General features: G+C 45.1%; 1 protein-coding gene across 1 annotated transcript in view; it reads right to left on the bottom strand.

Moving 5' to 3' along the window:
• lamb4 (laminin, beta 4) overlaps positions 1 to 20816 on the bottom strand; it is a 97198-nt gene that overhangs the window by 20108 nt on the left and 56274 nt on the right. The window contains exons 17-22 of the mRNA XM_056282362.1: positions 20613 to 20725; positions 6275 to 6395; positions 5910 to 6090; positions 2512 to 2655; positions 1868 to 2099; positions 356 to 513 (exon numbers count right to left, since the gene is read on the bottom strand). Of these exons, the coding sequence (XP_056138337.1) occupies positions 356 to 513; positions 1868 to 2099; positions 2512 to 2655; positions 5910 to 6090; positions 6275 to 6395; positions 20613 to 20725 (949 nt within the window). The remainder of the gene's footprint in view (positions 1 to 355; positions 514 to 1867; positions 2100 to 2511; positions 2656 to 5909; positions 6091 to 6274; positions 6396 to 20612; positions 20726 to 20816) is intronic.

Below are 20816 nucleotides of genomic sequence, written 5' to 3'. Positions count from 1 at the left end.
CTTGGCCCTAATCTTTATAACTGATATTCATGCAACAGATATTGTTGCATACCCTCTGTTCTTCAAAATTTTTTAAAATTTTTAAAATGTTGTGTTTATGCCTCTGTGTCTTTATAGCCAACATCCATCCATCCATCCATCTACTATCCAAACCACTTATCCTGCTCTCAGGGTCGCGGGGATGCTGGAGCCTATCCCAGCAGTCATTGGACGGCATCCACCATCGTACCGAGCTAAATTCCTGGTGTTTGAAAACCTTCTTCATAGTGCATAAACTAAAACTTTATATTATTGGTTGTTTCTGATATTTGATTCCCGTCCTGTAAATCAGTCGGGGACTGAGGAGGCTGCATACCTGTGTGTCCATTCAAGCAGATGCAGGTCGGACTGTTGGATTCATGGTCCTTGCTGCAGAGACTCGCGAAGAATCGTCCGCTGCTCTGGGTGTCTGGACAGAGGCAGGGCCCACAAGGCTCTCTGGAGACAGGATCGCCGAAATAACCCTCCAAACACCTGGAGAATCAAACAACGCAGCCTTTTGTCACAACCGTCCTCACTATCTTCTTCAAAGAACTATAGTTTTAAATTATAGCTTGTGCAGCTGGTTAGTTTGCAAGAGGAGGCGTCACTACCGTCTGTAGACATGTAGGCTATGGCTGTGTGTTGATGTGTAGGCTGTAGTTGTGTGTTGAATATCATACAGCAGTTGTCCACACAGATGAATTTATCCAGACCGACAACAACATACTGGTCAGATGGCCACTCAAAAGGATGAAATAAGTATTTAGAATGTAAATTAATCACCTCTGCTGTTGAGATTATAGCTCTGACCTCAATTTTCTCTCTTTTTTCTCCTTTTTCTCCCCAATTGTATCTGGCCAATTACTCCACTCTCCTTAGCAGTCCTGGTTGCTGCTCCACCCCCCTCTGTTGATCCGGGGAGGGCTGCAGACTACCACATGCCTCCTCCGATACATGTGGAGTCGCCAGCTGCTTCTTTTCATCTGACAGTGAGGAGTTTCACCAGGGGGACATAGCATGTGGGAGGATCACACTATCCCCCCAGTTCCCCCTCCCCTCGAACAGGCGCCCCGACCGATCGACCGACCAGAGGAGGCGCTAGCGCAGTGACCAGGACACATACCCACATCTGGCTTCCCACCCGCAGACACAGACAATTGTGTCTGTAGAGATGCCCAACCAAGCCGGAGGTAACACCGGGATTCGAATCAGCGATGCCCGTGTTGATAGGCAGCGGAATAGACCACCTCGCTACCCAGACACCCTAGACCTCAATTTTCTGTTTCTCTGTCAGGAAGATATGTCAAAAAACACGTTTTGTGAGTAGGTCAACTTTGGGCAGAAGTGCAATTGATAAGAGTTTGGTGATGAAATTCTGTTTACTTTTTTAACTTATTTTGTGTGAAAAATTCTGCTACAGAAATTGATGGAAGGATGTTTGTAATCTTCTACAGTGGATAATGTCACCATTAAATTCATAATAACATAAAAAAATACTGTAAGTTGATTTAATGGTATTGTCGATATACTGACAACTTCATTGTTATTTTGATTTTTTTTACTCAGAGGGGCTCAGAAAGAGTGCAATAATTATTATTGGAACAATATTGAACTTTGAATTTTTGTCAATGTGAACGATGCTCAGATTCCTACATCATCGTGTTAACAAGCCAACCACCACTGAGGAGTACAAGAAACAGTTCCATTTAACAGAGACAACCTGTTAATAGTGGTCAACGTAATGATCTGAGAATAGGGAAGCACAGAGAAGAGAAACAAGTGAAATCATGGAGGAGTGAAGAGGGTAAAGAGGGCCTCTTTTCAACATCCAAAAGACGTTCCTGACCTCTCACAGTTCGCTCCAGTGGAGTGCTCTCTGCAATTCAGACAGGCTCCAGTCTGCTGATCGCACAGCTCGGCCAGACCGTTGCACTCACAGGGCCGACACAGAGGGAACCCCCAGTATCCTGGCTGGCAGCGGTCACAGCTGCGGCCCCCCACCTCCCTACGACACGGACACTGACCCCTGACCTGGTCGCAGAGCTCTGACACTGAACCGCGGGGGTCACAGTCACACGCTGGACGGAGACAGCAGAGAAGAGAAAGCCTGCACTTATGATCCATGTTTTTTGTTGTTGTTCCACTGTCTCTTACCTGGCTGAGTTTGGTGGTCATTTAGTTTTTATTTTGTACCCAATTCCACTTGTTCACGTCTCTTTAGATGTCTTCTCTGAACTGCCCAGACTGTATTTCTGTGTTTTCTCTCTTCTGAGCTGAGCTGAATTAAACAAAACCGAGCTTAGCTATGTCAGGCTAGAGTAAATGAAGAAAAGCGAAAATAAGATTAGTTAAACTAAGTAAAGCATAGCTTGCTTAACACCTGGGAGTGTACCAGCGAGACCTTTAAATAGCATGGGCTGGCTCATTTAGAGAACATTAATTCTTATTATGTTGATATATATATATATGATGCCGGTAATAGCTACATACGTTTGCACCCATCCAGTCCAAAGCCAAACGTAAGAGGAGCGCAGGTATCGCAGCATCGGCCCATCACGTTGGGCTTGCACTCGCACAGCCCCCCGAGTTTGCTGCAGGAAGGTCCCAGAGAGCCTTGGACGTTACACCTGCACGCTGCAAAAACAGAATACGCTCTAATTCAGCCTTTGGCAATTTATGAAATTCAACCTTTATCAATAAAATACAGCAACATGATACAGGGAAAAGATGGTAATTCATGCAAGAGAGACATTCTGAACAACTCACTGGATTTACTGGAAACATTAATGGCCAGATCTACCTACGTTTTACCCCAGTGCAAACCTTGCTTTTGGCACTGAAAAGTGACTGCTAAGATTACTATAAGGACGAGGATGAAACGAGCATTTTGCACAAATGAGAGGGGGGATTGGGCAGGTAAAACTTTTTTTGTACATCAGTTTCCTTGAATATGCATTTACAGGAATTACCCTTTCACTGCAAAAAATATTAGGGGGAGATAACAGAAATAAGAAGCAAATGCAATTTATCAGTGCTGTTAGAAAATAAGATCTTGCAATTAGTAAGTAAAGCCTTGATTGTGAGTATAATTAAACACATGTTGTCACTCATTGTGCCTCTGACATGGCTGTCATTGTTGTAGCCTGAAGAGGGCATTATAGGATACAGAGAGAAACAGAGTTTTTTTTCCCAACATGTGAGTTATTTACATATTTAAAAAGGGGGACCGGAGGATATACTCCAATTATCGGGGCATCACATTGCTCAGCCTCCCTGGAAATTCTACTCTAGGGTGCTCGAAAGGAGGCTCCGACCGATTGCTGAATCTCAGATCTAGGAGGAACAATGCGGATTCCATCCTGGCTGTGGAACAACGGACCAACTCTTTACCCTTGTGGAAGTGCTGAGGGTGGCATGGGAGTTTGACCAGCCAGTCTACGACTGTGTACCCTGGGGCACTCTGTGGGGGGTACTGCGGGAGTATGGGGCACTGGGGCAGTTGCTACAAGCCATCTGGTCCTTGTATAACCAAAGTGAGAGCTGTGTCCGCATTCTTGGCATAAAGTCAAACACGTTTTTGGTGGTTGTCGAACTCCACCAAGGTTGTCCCTTGTCTCCGATTCTGTTTGTGATATTCATGAACAGGATCCCAAGGCACAGCCAAGGTGAGGAGTGTCTATTTTGGGAACCTCAGAATTGCATCTCTGCACTTCGTAGATGATGTGGTTTTGTTGGCTTCATCAGAACACGACCTCCAGTTTGCAGCTGAGTGTGAAATGGCTGGGATGAGAGTCAGCACCTCCAAGTCTTGAGGCCATGGTTCTTTACCAGAAAATGGTGGATTGCTCCCTCCGGGTTGGGGATGAGTTGTTGCCTCAAGTGAAGGAGTTCAAGTATCTTGGGGTCTTGTTCACGAGTGAGGGTAGGATGGAGCGGGACATTGACAGGCAGATTGGTGCAGCATCAGGAGTAATGCGGACATTGTACCGGACTGTTGTGGCGAAGAGGGAGCTGAGCTGGAAGGCAGAGCTCTCAATTTACCAGTCAATCTTCATTACAACCCTCACCTATGGTCATGAGCTTTGGGTAGTGACCGAAAGGGTGAGATTGCGGATACAAGTGGCTGAAATGAGTTTCCTCTGTAGGGTGTCTGGGCTCAGCCTTAGAGATAGGGTGAGGAGCTCGGACATCTGGAGGGAGCTTGGAGTAGAGCCGCTGCTCCTTTGCATTGAAAGGAGCCAGTTGAGGTGGTTCAGGCATTTGATTAGGATGCCTCCTGGGCGCCTTCCTTTGGAGGTTTACCGGGCACGGCCAACTGGGAGGAGACCCCGAGGTAGACCCAGAACTCACTGGAGGGACTACATGTCCAATATGGCCTGGGAACACCTTGGGATCCCCCAGGAGGAGCTGGAGGGCATTGCTGGGGAGAGGGACGTCTGGAGTGCCCTACTTAGCTTGCTGCCACCGCGACCCGACCCTGGAAAAGCGGCTGATGATGAGATGAGAAGATGAGTTATTTACAAAGCCAGATGAAAACGTTGTTATTTTATAGCCTACCAAGTCACATTATACTCGATTCGCTGGAGGAAACTGAAGCATATCTGGAACCACAGACCAGAAGGAACCATGTATTTTCAGTAAAAAATGAAACTGCTTCGCTTAATTTGTTTGCCTCTGGTATACCAGAGGTGGGAACTAGGTTTTTCCATTTATCAAGCTATTTAACAAATAGCAGAAAACTGAAAAAAAAAATGAGGCCCTAAATCCCAACTTTTCTTTTTTTTTTTTTGAGGATCAAGTGATTTTGAAATATTGAATCCATTATTCTAATTTCCTATTATCAATTTGAAATAAGAATATTGAACTGATAAGCATTACATGGACCATTATTACCCACACTGGCACAAGTCCTTATTGCACCAATGTGAAGAGAGCAGAATCACGTTAAGTTCTCATATACAACACAACCATGATGCCCTCAATCCAACCAGAGGTTTTACAGCAGAGTAGGCTAAAATAGTTGGAGTTGAAGGGACACGTGCAAAATGTATTTATATTAACAAGACTATGCCTTTTTTTTTCCATCAGCAGTAATGCGGACATTGTACCAGACCGTTGTGGTGAAGAGGGAGCTGAGCCTTAAGGCCAAGTTCTCATTTTACCAGTCAATCTTCATTCCAACCCTCACCTATGGTCATGAGCTTTGGGTAGTGACCAAAAGGGTGAGATCGCAGGTAAAAGCGGCTGAAATTAGTTTCCTCCGTAGGGTGTCTGGGCTCAGCCTTAGAGATAGGGTGAGGAGCTAGGTCATCCGGAGGAGCTCGGAATAGAACTGCTGCTCCCTCGTGTTGAAAGGAGCCAGTTGAGGTGGTTCGGGCATCTAATTAGGATGCCTCCTGGGCGCCTTCCTTTGGAGATTTACTGGGCACGGCCAACTGGGAGGAGACCCCGGGGTAGACCTGGAACTCGCTGGAGGGACTACATGTCCAATCTGGCCTGGGAATGCCTTGGGATCCCCAAGGAGGAGCTGGAGGGTGTTGCTGGGGAGAAGGACGTCTGGAGTGCCCTACTTAGCTTGCTGCCACCGTGACCCGACCCTGGAGAAGCGGCTGATGATGAATGAATGAAGACTGTGCCTATGTTAATTATCCTGCCCAGTTTTCATAGACGCTGTGCTAAATTGGTCACTTCCATCTTCACTAATTGCTGGTAAACTTGCACTAATTTGTGCTTCTCTTAGTAGATCTGGGCCTAAATCGCAAATTTGTGTGCTTGTGCAAAACCTTTGGATGAAAGCATCCACCAAATGGCTTGTATCATGCTGCGATTTGTGTTGTGTTGTGTGTCATGCTGTGCTGCACTGCATTTTGTTGCGTTGCATTACTTACGCACAGCTCCATTGTTGATCCTGGCAGACATGCTGCCTATGAGGCCCTCACACACCTCAGGCATGCTTCCTCCCTGGCCCAGCTCAGCGGTGAGTCCCACACAGCGGAACTGGCGGAACAAATTCAGATCTCTCTGGGAACAAAAGTCCTGGATTGATTCTAACCTGGGAACAAGACCCATCTGGGGAAAAAAAGACAGCAATGGCAGTAAAGTCAATGTTTAAATCATTTTAACTGCCATGGCAAAAGTAGCTAAGCACAGAAGACATTTGTCACCGACACCCTGCTCAAGACTTGAATGGTTACATCCATTCGCACCTGGGAGTTGCCCAAGTACAACCCCATTTATCTAAAGGTATTCTTACAGAGTCAACCAGGAGGTGTGAGCTGGACTTGGAGTCGGAGCTGGGCTGTTTTCTAAAGGTGATGTCCACGAAGTACCGTCCCCCTGTATTCAGGCACACTGGAGCATCCAAAACAGCACCCCTAGAAACAAACATATTTCAGTAGTAATCAAGCGGAACTATGTATGTCGAAACGTCGACACATAACAACAGTCATGTACACGTTGGATGTAGCATGTGACAATTTGGGGGTTTTTTTGTTTGTTTTTTTAAGCAAAGTTCTGATGTCAGCATAACTCTATGAGCCTAAGAGTCCTTGTCAGTGAAATCACGACCAAGAGAGGCATATGACAATCCTTAGTCGGATGAAATCCAGAGATTAGTGCCTAGTCTGATGATTTTACTACAATTAACCGATTTCCTTATAGGAACTTTAGCTCGATAAAATATTTAGAATTGTTGCATGTGATCTCTATATAATTTTGTTCAGTGTAGTTTAGTCAGCAGTAATATGATATAAATGGTATACATATTCTAGCTACGCTCAGTCAGATATGTCTATATAAATAGGTATACTGAGGTTAACACCTTGCCCTTACTGCTGTTGTCTATAGTCTGCTCACCGTCTGTTACCCCCAGTTATACAACATTTTGTCAAATCATGTATATGGTAGGTTTTTCACAGAATAGTCGACTATCAAAACCACTAGACACTGTGCATAGTTGTAGACTAATCGTTCATCTGTGGTTTTAGCACTGTGCAGTGGCAATGCTTCTACAGCAGATATGCAGCTGGGGGGCGCTGTGGGTAAACTTTATTCAACCTGTGGCTATAAGTGTTTGTTGGCGAGCTTGCTAAGTAGTTTCATGCGTCATAGCCAAAGTTGACCTTGTATTTCCATCATAGTGCATCATAGCAGGCTTTTGAGATGGCCTTCTGACGACTGAAGGTGGACATAACTTTGGTTGCAGTTGAACATGGATTTGTTTGAACAATCGTTTTCTATGTTATGCCATGTGAAATAAACAGAATTTAAGGTATTTAGAGAAGGAAAGACTCCCGCTATCCCTGTTTTTTGGTTTAGCGACCATCAATGATACCGACGGCGGCGATCCCAGCAAGTCATGGGTATAACGCTGTCAGATTGCCGCCACCGTTTATGGTCAGAACTACGAGTGCTAGTGGTCTGTCTAGTCTTTTGAAACTATAACCACTTCAATTCAATTCAAATCTTTTTTTTTTATAAATTTATTTCTGATTTTTCCCCTTTTCTCCCAATTTAGTGGCCAATCGATCCCTATTTTAATTCAAACACCCACCCTCGTACTGCATGCGTTCGCCAACTGCATCTCTCCGGCCGGCAGTCTCAAAGGAGACGCCTCCCCACTTTCGTGACAAGGCGACTCCAGGCCGAGCCACTGTTTTTTCCGACACACACAGAGACGCATTCACGTGACGAACACAAGCCGACTCCGCCCCCCTCCCGAAGACAGCGTTGCCAATGATTGCTGCTTCATCGAGTCCGGCCATAGTCGGATCTGACGAGACCGGGACACGAACCCCGGTCCCCAGTGGGCAACTGCATCAACCCAAAGCCGATGCTTAGATCGCTACTTAAAATCTTATTTTTTGGGATATACTTCAATGATCCCTGTAGGGAAATTAAGCTCTGCATTTAACCCATCCTAGCTGTGTAGCACCCAGGGACCAACTCCAGTTCTTCTTGCCATGCCTCGGTCAGGAGCACAGACAGGAAAGAGTATACACCCTAACATGCATGTCTTATTGATGATGAAGGAAACCAGAGCACCCACAGAAAACCCACCGCAGACACCGAGAGAACATGCAAACTCCAAACAGAGAACGACCTGGGGTGACTGCCCCAAGGTTGGACAACCCCGGGGTTCGAACCCAGGACCTTCTTGTTGTGAGACGACAGGGCTAACCACTGTGCCGCCAGAGAAAACGACATTATCTGCTGACGTCACTGGTGTCAGAAGTAAGCCAGGTTGCTATAGCGGGCTACGATGAAGCAGACAGCATTGACAAGTATTGCGTACGTTAACGTCAACCCTCAGATTAATACGTGGACTTGAGGTTGAAAATCGGTGAAATTTCCCTTTAACTGGTGACTTTAGTGACAGTTGAAAACACGAACAGAACACATAGTGCCTTCCTAAATGCCTTTAATCTCACTCTAATCAATTTTAGATACACACTACGCTAACCATTTACGCAAAGTTAGATTGTGCTCTGCAAGACCCATTCACATTTCTTGTAATGTGGGAAACAGACTGCAACTAGCAGTGCAGCTTTATTTTATACCCTTATCTTCAATCAGAAAGTGACCCATATTCAGTCATTTAACAGCCCAGACAGGCAAGAAAATACTTTACTGTCACTGTACATAGATACAATGACATTTATTCTCTGCATTTAACCATCTCTATATACACACTAGTGGTCCATGGGCCAGAGCCCAAAATTTCCTATTTCGGTACACTCAAGGTGGCAAAACTTACTTATAATTTTGGAAAGGATCCATGTCTGTAGATGATATTTTGGTATGATAACCATTCCTGAGTGGCAGTTGTATCACAGTTATCAGCTCATGAAGTTAACCACCCCCTAAAGTAAATTGCATTTTAGACGCTGGTGCATATCCTGGTTTAGCCTCATGGTCAGGACATTTTTCAATGTTCTATAATATTGTCTTTGGTATCATTTTAAAGGGGACCTTCTTAGCTTTCATTCAAGCCCTGTTGTGGATATTTCTCACAAATATAGAGGTCACTTGAGCTCTTCAACCCGTCAATAACACACATCTTTCTGCAATGTTCGCCTAAACTATATACTTTCTTTTAGCCCTGTGGCATCTAGGAATATCAGGGACACAAAACACAAAAACTGGAATACTCACAGGACTGTAAAGATTCAGGAAATGTATAATATACCCATACTATTTCATTGTGTGAGGTGATTGTGAACCTTAAATTAGAAGGGCATTATTACTAAGAAACTAACTAGACCAAAGCCAGTTAGTCCATGGGTCAGACCAGATATCGATATCACCCAAGGTGACACAACTTTACTGGTGCCATTTTATTTGGTACACTAACAGAAGTAAAATAATACATGATAACCTTTCCAAATGAGCAGCTATTTCATTTTTCTTTCAGGAAACCTCTTTCTGTGCCTCTCACGATTGTGTATTTGCCCAGATTTTTACAAATATAGCATTTCAACACCCCTGGTACTGATTAGCCTAGCTTAAACTCTGGGACAGTTCTTAGTTGGCCAACAACCAAGGATAACCAGTACTGTGTACTTCCATTCATTGTGCTAAGCTAGGCTAACGTGCAGCCAGATAGCTTTCTACTAAACACATATAGAGGAAACTGGTATCTATCTTCTTGTCTCACTCTGGAGAAGACTGTAAGCTAATTTCCCATAATGTTAGCATGTTCTTTTAATGTATATGTTAATATGATTAGTTAAAGTGGCTACGAGGAACTTTCATCTTGTGTTGATTTTAGCGGCCTCATGTGGACAAAATACAGCTGTTGCATAGCAACTAGGTAATGTATCTATTTGTGGCTATGTAAGGTAAATAATGGTAATATGACGCTGGTGAAGCAAAGTAAACTTTGTTTTAGTAGTGTTCATACACCTAAGTTACATGTATTTGTTTGTATGTGGCAGGTGAAAACTGACTGAATATGGCCACTGGTGAACAAGCAAGTTTTTACCCAATACCAAAGCGCCCACGGGTGGAGTGCATTATCCACTGTTCTGATGATACAGATAAGCTGGTTTCACTACAAAGTGTCGACTCATGGAGAACTCTGCTCAGGGCAGCTCAGATACGAAATCATGCACCAGTTTTGAAACTGGCAAAAGACATTCCTGAGGGACAGATTCCAGCAATCTACTACCACAGAAAGTGTCGCAGTATCTTCACTATGAAGCAAATTCTTGATGGCCTCCTTGCAAAAGAAAAGAAAAGTTGTGTCTCTGCTGAAGAGAAACAATCTAAGAGAGTAGCTCGACATGCTCCAAGTACATCTAGGACTTATGATGCAGAGTGCGTATTTTGTCAGAAAAACAGCAAATATTCCAAGAGACAGAATACGAGAGAAGTACTGGTGCAGTGTCGAGAACTGCGAGCTGATGCAAAGATCAGGAGTGCAGCCACAAAGAAAAGGGACAGCAGAATCCTTGCCATTGTGAGTAGAGACCTTGTAGCAGCTGAAGGGCACTACCACAGGTCATGCTATAGACTTTATACCAAAGAAGAGGTTTCCAAAGGAGAGGTTGCCAGCAATGAAGATGATGATGCTGCAGCCCAGTATGAAGCTGCTGTGAATAAGGCATACAATGAGCTGTTCCTCTTCATCAGGATGGAGCTTTTTGGCATCCTCAAGTGATGACAATGACTGATCTCTCTTCTAGACTGGTAGCTTCAATGAACTCCCAAGGCATTGCCCAAGTCAAGGAATCAACCAAGAAGCACATAAGGCGAAACCTGGAGAGTGAGTTTGCTGGAGCCTTGCAGATATTCCCTGATGAGAAAGGAAAATCCCTCCTCTATCCCGATAACTTGTCCATGAGGGAACTCTCCAAAGAAAATCAGTCTCTCAAAAGGGAGCTGCAGACCCTGAAAAGTGTCAGTGCACAAGATGTTATAGCCAAAGCAGCCATCAAATTGAGAGCAGACATTAAAAGTCAAGATGTTCCTCAAACCTGGCCGCCTGAAGTCAAACCAGAAGCAGAATGTCCTACCATTCCAGAGTCGCTCATTATCTTCCTGTACTCTCTACTCACAGGCTCAAATGATCCTGATCATGCATCCCAGAGAGTGCAGTGCCTTCTGCAGTCATTTGGCCATGACATAGTATATGCAGTGACATGTGGAAATACAGAGCCTTCCAAGCACATTGTTCTGCCATTCAGTGTCAAATCGTTGACAGGAAATGTAGAGTTGATAAACATCCTCAACCGACTTGGTCACAGTGTGTCCTATTCACAGATGGAAGAGATCAACACTGCCCTGTGTCTCCAGAAACTCTCATCATCAGGGAGTGGCATTGCCCTTCCAGCTAACATCCATCCTGGCATATTCACAACTTTAGCCTGGGACAATATCGACCGTCTTGAAGAAACTGTCAGTGGTGAGGGAACATCTCACAGAGTCAATGGGATTGCTGTGCAAGCAAAGCCAGTCAACCCACTTCCTGTCCAACCCATGCCCACTGTTCCCAAAACAAAGAAGAGAAGCATTGATGGACCCCCACCAATGTTACCAACTTACAATGCTGGACAACGGGTAGGGCCACCACAAAGCAAAAAGTCAGATGCCGATACTGCAGCCAATACTAAGCTTGCCAGAGAGAAAAACCTTATTTGGGTCCTAGCACGCATGTCACAACAAGAAGAACAGTCAGTCAGCAGCTGGACAGGCTTCAACATCCTGACTCGAGGAGAGATGACGGTCATCCCCGACAATATAGGCTATCTGCCTACCATCAATGCTCCAGCGACACAAATGTCTACTGTCAACGAGGTGCTTAACCAGTCACTGAGCATCATGCAGTGCTTAGGCCTGAGGAAGATTGTCTGTGTCTTTGACCAAGCCCTGTATGCGAAGGCTGTCGAGATCACATGGAAACACCATGACAAGTTCCATGATATCATCGTTAGGCTTGGGGTATTCCACACCATCTGCACACTGCTGGCAATAATAGGAAAGCGTTTCCAAGATGCTGGACTCAAAGACCTCTGCATTGAGTCTGGCATGATTGCAGAAGGCTCAATTGCTGGTGTTATGGATGGCCGCAAGTACAACAGGGCAGTGCGACTACACAAGCTCCTGTATGAGGCTCTCATGCGACTGACCTTGAATAGTGTCCTGTCCTGGTTGGAAGAAACTCACAGGAATGACATGGTTCACCTGAATGAGACACTGAAGACCATTGACAGCCTTGGGAAAGAAGTCTCACAACATGCTTTGAAGGAGGTCCTCGAGAACAGCTCTTGTACACGCATCATGGATCTATTTGAAGTCTACCGTGAGTTCCTTAGAGGTGGAAACGGCAGCCTCTCGAACTTCTGGATGTCCTATTTGGACATGGTTGAAATCTTGTTGGGGCTCATCCGAGCATCCAGAGAGGGAGACTGGATGCTACACTTGGCTAGCATTCGAGCAATGATCCCATGGTGCTTTGCTTATGACAGGATGAATTATGCACGCTACCTCCCCTACTACTACGCCCAGATGTCTGAGCTGCCCATCACACACCCAGATGTGTACACAGAATTCATGGAAAGAGGCTTCTCAGTCCAACTGGGCTCCACCAATCCCTTTGGCCGAATCCCTGTTGACCAAGCTATAGAAGAAACGGTGAACAAAGACACCCAAACAGCTGGAGGGACAAAGGGATTCAGCTTGAAGCCAGGAGCTGTGACTAAATATTATCTCACAGCTGAGTATAGAAGCATGTACCTCAGACAGCTGAGAGACCTGACAGGTCAAGGCAGGTGCAAATGGTCTCATCCAGATCTACAGAGTCCAAGGATCAAGAGAGATGAAGCAGATGTCCAGTCTCTCATGGACCTTATGGAGAATAACTGGCTCAATCCTATGTCCCCTGATGAGATTGATTTGGTTAGCCTCTCCACTGGCAACATGGCTCCACCTGATGTGACCATAGATCTCTTGAGAGCTCTTGAGAAAGGAGAAGAGGCCTACCAAGCATTCCAGCAAACAAGGTTAGATGCAGACCCACCACCTGTGAAATTCCACGACAAGATGACCAAGCAAAGTCTGAAAACATTCTCCAATGTCAGCACAAAACAAGCTCATGGAAAGAAAGCACAGGATGTGGTTCTGAAGGCAGATAGAAACCTTTTCAGTCACATGATCCTGGTGGCTGAAAGCAGGAAGGTGAATCTGAAGGATGTCCTTGCCTACCCATTGGGCCCACTACCATGGGCACTGGCAAATGCTGATGGGTCCTTACGAAAAACAAACAAGGCTGCACTTGCCAGAGAGCTTGAAAAGAATGTATCTCCTGCAGAAGACATCCCAATCCCATCTACTTCCATCATTGATGGGATGAGCCTGGTCCAAAAAATGAATGGCAACAACAAAACCTTTGCACAGGTGGCAGAGTCAGCCTTGACCCAGGTCCTCCATGAGGGAGCACAGAGTGGGAGGATTGATGTTGTTTTTGATGTCTATCACCAGACTTCGATCAAAGATGCTGAACGACTGAACCGGGGTGGAGACATCACTCTCCAGTACAAGAATCTTGGAGGGGGACACCACGTCCAGCAGTGGAGAAAATTTCTGTGCAGTTCCTCCAACAAGACCAGTCTCATCAAGTTTCTGGTGGAAGAGTGGAAACTCCCACGATACAGAGCTATGCTGCATGGCAAGGTGTTGTACATGACCTGTGAGGAAACCTGCTACAAGTTGACAGAAGATGGGTGTGAGGAAGCAGCAGAACTGCACTCCACACATGAAGAAGCTGACACCCGTCTGCTCCTGCATGCATTGCATGCAGCAAATGCGGGCTCAAAGTCAGTTATCATCACAGCTGAGGACACTGATGTCATGGTGCTTTGTCTTGGCTTCCAGAAGGACATCACCTGTCCCATCTACCAGAAGTGTGGGACTCAGAACTGCACACGGTTTGTCGACATCACCAAACTGGCAAGTTCACTTGGAGACAGCATCTGTGACAGCCTAATTGGCTTACATGCCTTCACAGGCTGCGACACTGTCAGTGCATTCGCTGGTCGAGGGAAGCTGAATGCCCTGAAGATAGTGAGAAAGCACACTTCCTGCCAAAAGACTTTTAGTCAACTGGGACAGACATGGAATGTGAGTGATGAGCCGTTCCAGAAAATTGAGCAGTTCACCTGTTGGATGTATATTGCTAATAGCAGCACTGCTGAGGTGAACAGACTGCGTTACCAGCTCTTCTGCACCAAAAGGGGAGAGGTTGAGTCCAGCCAGCTGCCACCATGTAGAGACTGTCTCTTTATCCATGTTCAACGAGCCAACTATCAGGCAGCAATATGGAAGTGCTGTCTGCAGGCTAACCCTGTGGTGCCAAGCCCTACTGAGTATGGATGGACAGACGATGAAGGCAAGCTGGCCATTTACTGGATGCGCTCCCCACCTGCACCAGATGTGGTCTTGGAAATGCTAACATGCAAGTGTGTGCATTCATGCAAAATGCCAAGCTGCATGTGCCTGTCAAATGGACTTCCATGCACAGACATGTGCAGGTTACAGACCTGCAGTAACCAAAAACAGCAGGATGGTCCAGAACTGGACTTTGAACTTGGGGAGTCAGATGATGAGAGAAACGAGCAGTTTGATGAATGACAGTGTGATGATTCTGATGGTATTACTGTGGTAGTAGTCTATTGATGCACAGGATGTTGATTCTGGACTTGGTTACCCAGAGCTTGATAACAATAATGTAACCATATTCACATATACCCATTACCCTACCCATTACCATTACATATACCCACTAATGATATGGGATTACATGTATCATTGACTAAGTATATGTAAATATCAATGTTGTTTAAAATATTAAAATAGTTCATTACCTCACTATGGTATTCCTTTTTATCATGTATTTTGATTGTGTATTTAAACAAATGTATAGAGACCAGTTTGTGACCTAACTGGCTTTGGTCTAGTTCTCATTTAAGGCTCACAATCACCTCACACAATGAAATAGTATGGGTATTAGAGCTGTGAACGAATGCCAAAAATAGGCCTCGAACGAATAACGAATATTACACACTGAGGTTCGAATGGCATTCAAATACCTTGAATTTGCATATCACCCCCAAAAATCAATACAGAGAGAGTAAGTCTATTGTAGCCCGTGTTTTTATTAACAGCATATTTATGACAACATACAACTCCAGCACATTGTCCGCACATATTAGTCCAAAAACTGTTGTTGAGCACCCCTAAACATAAAATAAATCTGACAAGGAAAAGGCCAGATGATGTTAACTAGGGCCTACTCTAAGTAACATACAAGTAAAATAAATCTGACTAGGAAAAGGCCAGATGGTGTTAACGAATTTACCGTAAGTAACATAGGCATAGTAAATTATCCATGACCCATGGGGCTTAAAAAAATAAAATCAAGAGTCCTACTCACTGTAGTAGTATAAGAAGTTGTGCTAATAGTGGTTTGCGAGAAAAACCAAAGCGTCCACGTGTTCAGACTCGAGAGCGCTCCTTTTTTTGGTGACTATGTTTCCCGCATCAGAAAAGACACGCTCAACCCCAGAAGTCGTTGTTTCTCTTCGAGAAGGCACTTGTCGGTCGGGGATTTGTGGAAATGTGTGGCTGCTGCTTTCAGTCGGCTTATGGCCGTTTCGATGGCTCTGACAGCGAGGCCTTTACGCACAGCCAAGTTGGCAGTGTGCGCAACGCATGGCACGTTCACAGTCTCCAGATGCGTCTCGACTGCATTTACATAGTTCGCCGCGTTATCGGTAGTGACAGCAATCAGGTGCTCCTTTGTGATACCGTATTCATCCAAGACGGATTGAATGCACGCGCCTACATTCTCTGCTGTGTGGCTCTCCTTGAGCTCTTTCGTTTTGAGAATGGATTCATGTAGTTCCCAGTCCTCGTCTATCCAATGGGCCGTCACTGTTACAAATGACTTGGTTGCGGTAGAGGTCCATCCGTCTGTGGTTATTGCGATATAAGTGTCTTTCAGTGTTTCTTTCATTTTGGCCACTGCGTACTTGTGGGTTTTTTCGATGCGAGTTGTGACAGTGGCACGACAGGGTACCTTGTACCTTGGTTCAAGTTCCTCACTATATGCCCTGAATCCTACCCCTTCAACGGTGCTGATGGGCCTCATGTCTTTGCATATGTGATACACCAGTTTCTGGGTGCACGCTTCTTGTTTCGCAGCAGATAAGGTGGGCGTTCTTGTAAAGTTGTCCAGGCGTTGTTGCTTGGCCTGGGCAGGAGTTGACGTACCGGTAAACGTTACGGAATCGTCTGCTAGCTTTTCGGGATGTTTAGCATCGAGATGATTGCTCAGGTTGGTAGTGGTGGTGCGGTAGGACAGTTCTGTCTTGCATATTTTGCAAACAACTTTGTCACGGGTTCTCTCTTCGATTTTCCCATTAACAGCCCAAAACCCAAAGAATTTCCATACGTAACTTCTCAGATGTTGTGGAGTATGAATGACTCTCGCAGGAGATGTGCTAGTGCTAGTGCTAGCGCTTGGGTCACAGCCAACGTTCTTCTCGGATTCCGCCATTTCCTGTGTTCTATGAGCCCGCCCGCTCGGCGTGGGAACTGACAAGAGCTTTTTAATTTCCGGTTTTACTACGGATGTAGGCTATGCTTATTTTCATAAAATACGTTTCACGAAACCATCATTTATTTCCATTTAAACGTGTGTGCATTAAGAATAATAATATTAATAAGGGGGAAAAATATATTAAAAAAATATATTACAAAAAATCGAATTTCATATTTTCATATTCAAATTCGAATATTATTACCATAATTCGAATGTACATTCGAATTTCAAATACTATCTGACAGGCCTAATGGGTATATTATACATTTTCTGAATCTTTACAGTCCTGTGAGTATTCCAGTTTTTGTGTTTTGTGTCCCTGATATTCCTAGATGCCACAGGGCTAAAAGAAAGTATATAGTTTAGGCGAACATTGCAGAAAGATGTGTTATTGACGGGTTGAAGAGCTCAAGTGACCTCTATATTTGTGAGAAATATCCACAACAGGGCTTGAATGAAAGCTAAGAAGGTCCCCTTTAAAATGATACCAAAGACAATATTATAGAACATTGAAAAATGTCCTGACCATGAGGCTAAACCAGGATATGCACCAGCGTCTAAAATGCAATTTAGTTTAGCGGGTGGTTAAGTTCATGAGCTGATAACTGTGATACAGCTGCCACTCAGGAATGGTTATCATACCAAAATATCATCTACAGACGTGGATCCTTTCAAAAATTATAAGTAAGTTTTGCCACCTTGAGTGTACCGAAATATCGTCTGGCCCATGGACTATAGGAGCAGTGGGCAGCGCCCGGAGACCAACTCCCTCTTTGTCATGGACTTGGTCAGGGGCGCGGGGGTTTAGTCCAATCGGATTGCAGCTCATTTGTAAACAGCCTCTCAGAGCCAATCGATCTGCTATTTCATCTACCCCCAGGTCGGACCCGCCTACATTAGTTAACCCTTTACTGGTTATTTTTGAAATCTTTTTGACGAGAATTGGTTGATGTTACTGTAAAGTTTTAAAATAATAACTCAAATACCATGAAGCTGCATTTTGGAATCTTTAGTGAAACGTGAATAACGACAACGGTATATCTGCTGGTGTAACCGCTAGCCATGGCACATACTAACACCTCCCTTACTCTCCTACTTCCGGGCTTAACACTTAACTTAGAGCGCCCCCTTGTGACCACCAGAATAAACATCAAAAACCAACACCAGAAACATTACTAAACATGTTACATTACAACCCTCATGGCCATTACAACCCTTCTTTCCTTAATTTTTTTTAACAATAACTATTAACCAGTCCAACTCAAACTTTCTCTTGCATTATACCTTTTAGTCAGTTCACTTTAAAGTCAGTGAGGTATGATGGGGGTCTTCTGTTTATCCTGACTGGGTATCTCTGAGCAGGTGACTGTGGCCCAGGGGGGTTAGGTGCTAAGGGCTCTGGGATTATTTCAGGGTGGATTTCGGTCCAGGCCATGCCTTTCAAACCACATTGCTGAGAGTGGTGATTTTCAGCCACCGGGAGATCTTGAAGTGGGATGAGTTTCTGGTGATGACATGGTCATTGTGTTTGGCTGTCACCATGGAGCCTTTGATGGCGATGACCCTGTATGGGTGGGGATTGTAAGCAGGGCATAGCTTCCCTTCCTTCTTTTGACAACACAGGACCCTGTCGCCTACTTTCACAGCCAAAGGAGCAGCATGACGCATCCTGTCAGCATTGTGTTTCATCCTGTTCTTTGCCACTGCATCTGCTTGTCGTAGCTTTGCATCAGCCTGAGACTGGAAGGGAAGAGGAGATTCAGGCAGCTTGATTCTGAGGGGCCTACCAAACAGCACATCTGCAAGCGCAATACCAGTTGTGCAGTGAGGCATGGCACGGTAGTTGCGGAGGAACGCGTACAGAGTCTGTTTCCATGGGCGACCTTCAACGTGGGCAGCACGTATGGTCTTTTCAAGAGTACGCATGAAGTGTTCAGCCTCAGCATAGGCCTGAGGGCACATCGGAGTTATCTTCCTATGCCTGAAACCCAAGTATGTAGCAAAGTCTGCATATTCCGAGCTTTGGAAGGGTGGGCTATTGTCAGTTTTTTACCTCTAGTGGATTTCCCAGTGTACAGAATATTTTGTCAAGTTTAGGGATCGTGGCTCTGGCTGATGTGGACTGCAGAATCTCTACCTCAGGATGGAGTATTCATCTATGACCACCAAAAGGTAATCACCAGAAGGAAATGGACCACAGAAGTCCACACCAACTTTTTCCCATGGTGACGATGGTAGCTCAGACATGCGGAGAGATTCTTGCATGTGATTAAGCACAACAGCCTGGCATGGGATGCAGCCAGCTATCATGGTTTTGATTAGTCCCAACTGACTGGCAGTGTCATAACCCAGTACACTGCCATTACTTCCTTGTAGCACATGGAATGCTGCATTTGTGAAGCGTAATGTGGATTCGACCCATGAGGTGAATTTTCCTAGGGCAGGCAGTGGTGTGCGTGAACCATAAGGAAATATGGGAACCGTGCATTCGGTGAGTGAGGGCTTCTGTCTCAGTCTCTGGTAAGTTGTTTCATCGATGACATTCACCTTTGCCCCTGTATCAAGCATCACTTTTATATTGCAGTCACTAACCTTTATCTTTGCATGTGGGAGATTTGCTTTTGATTGGGGAAACCGTGTACAGATACTCCTCAGAAGATTCTGTGCCTGCGTTGCTTGTTTCTTGAGATGTGACGCCACTATTTACACTGGTGTGTATATAATGCACTTCATGTCGACCTCTAATGCCCCCTTGTGGCCGCTTAGAGCGACAGCATTTTGCGAAATGTCCTTGTTTTCCACACGCGCTGCATGTTTTCCCCCGTGCCGGGCACGGCATTTCGTCACGGTGGGGAAAGATACCAGAGCAGTTGTAGCATCTTTTCTTTACCGCTCCTCTCCCCACATCTACTGCCAGAACATCTTCCCTTAGATTACTTTGAGCTGCACGGTGCTGTGTTTGTTCCATTCCCGATGATTGAATCTCCGCAAGTGCCATGGTTCTACCGAGTGAGAGGAGTTCGGTCAACGCCATCTCTGATTTCTGTAGCGCGTGACGCCGCAGTTTATGACATGTGCACGTTTGAATGATCATAGTTTTGATCTCTTTCAACACCAAGAAAGTCGCAAGTTGAGGCTAATTGCCGCAGCCTGGTGTGATAGGAGTCGAGTGTTTCCCCTGCTAATTGTCAGGCTTGTCTGAATTTGTAGGTCTCGTAGACTACGTCGTTGATTTTAGGGGAGAAGTACTCACTCAGTTTGTCTTTTGCTCGTTTGTAGTCCTTTGCTTCCCCGGTGTCAGTGAGGGTATCAAACATGTCCTGTACGCCTTCCCCTGCGTCATGTAGAAGCATCGCACGCTTTCTTGTGTCATCCTTTACATCCAGAGCAACTACGAAGTTTTCAAAGCGTTGTAGCAACTTCTTCCAACGGACAGCTGAGTTCTGTTCGTCACTTATATCAAAGGCAGGGAACGACGGCAATGTGGCAGCCATGTTAGTGGGGGGAAAATCCCATCCTCGTCGCCAGTGTAACGTTTTAAATAATAACTCAAATACCATAAAGCAGCGTTTTGGAATTTTTAGTGAAACGTGTATAACGACAACGGTACATCTGCTGGTGTATTCGCTAGCCATGGCATACAAACACTCCTCCCTTACTCTCCTACTTCCGGGATAACAGTTAACTTAGAGCGCCCCCTCGAGCGCCCCCCTGTGACCAGAATAAACATCAAAAACCAACACCAGAAAAATTACTAAACATGTTACATTACAACCCTCATGGGCATTACAGTTACTGGGTGACAAATATATCTCCTGCGATTAATCGAATTGTCGACTACTTTTTGGAAGAACTTGATGACTACTAAAAAGCAGCAGTTTTCAGGAATGGTGAGAATCCAGATATGAAGAACTAAGTTAAGGATATTAGCTACTGGCTGGAGCATGACGCAGGTAAACAGACACACCAATGTTCAATGAAGATGTCTGACCTGGTGTTCCCCGGTAGGGTCATGGTTCTGGTTCCTGTTGGGTCACTGGTACAGCCACTGTCACCGGATGAAAGGGGGACGATGCTGATGGAGGCGAACCAGTCATCAGGGGACTGCAAATTATCATTTTAATATGAAGGGACCCAAATAGGCGTCACTAAAACACACTCTGTCATACATGCCACAGCTGCTGTTAACCATTTG

The sequence above is a fragment of the Lampris incognitus genome, chromosome 6 (genome assembly GCF_029633865.1).
Source record: "Lampris incognitus isolate fLamInc1 chromosome 6, fLamInc1.hap2, whole genome shotgun sequence".
Classification (NCBI taxonomy): Eukaryota; Metazoa; Chordata; class Actinopteri; order Lampriformes; family Lampridae; genus Lampris; species Lampris incognitus.
Note: the sequence above shows the minus strand (reverse complement) of the source record. Positions and strands in the feature narration are given on the sequence as shown.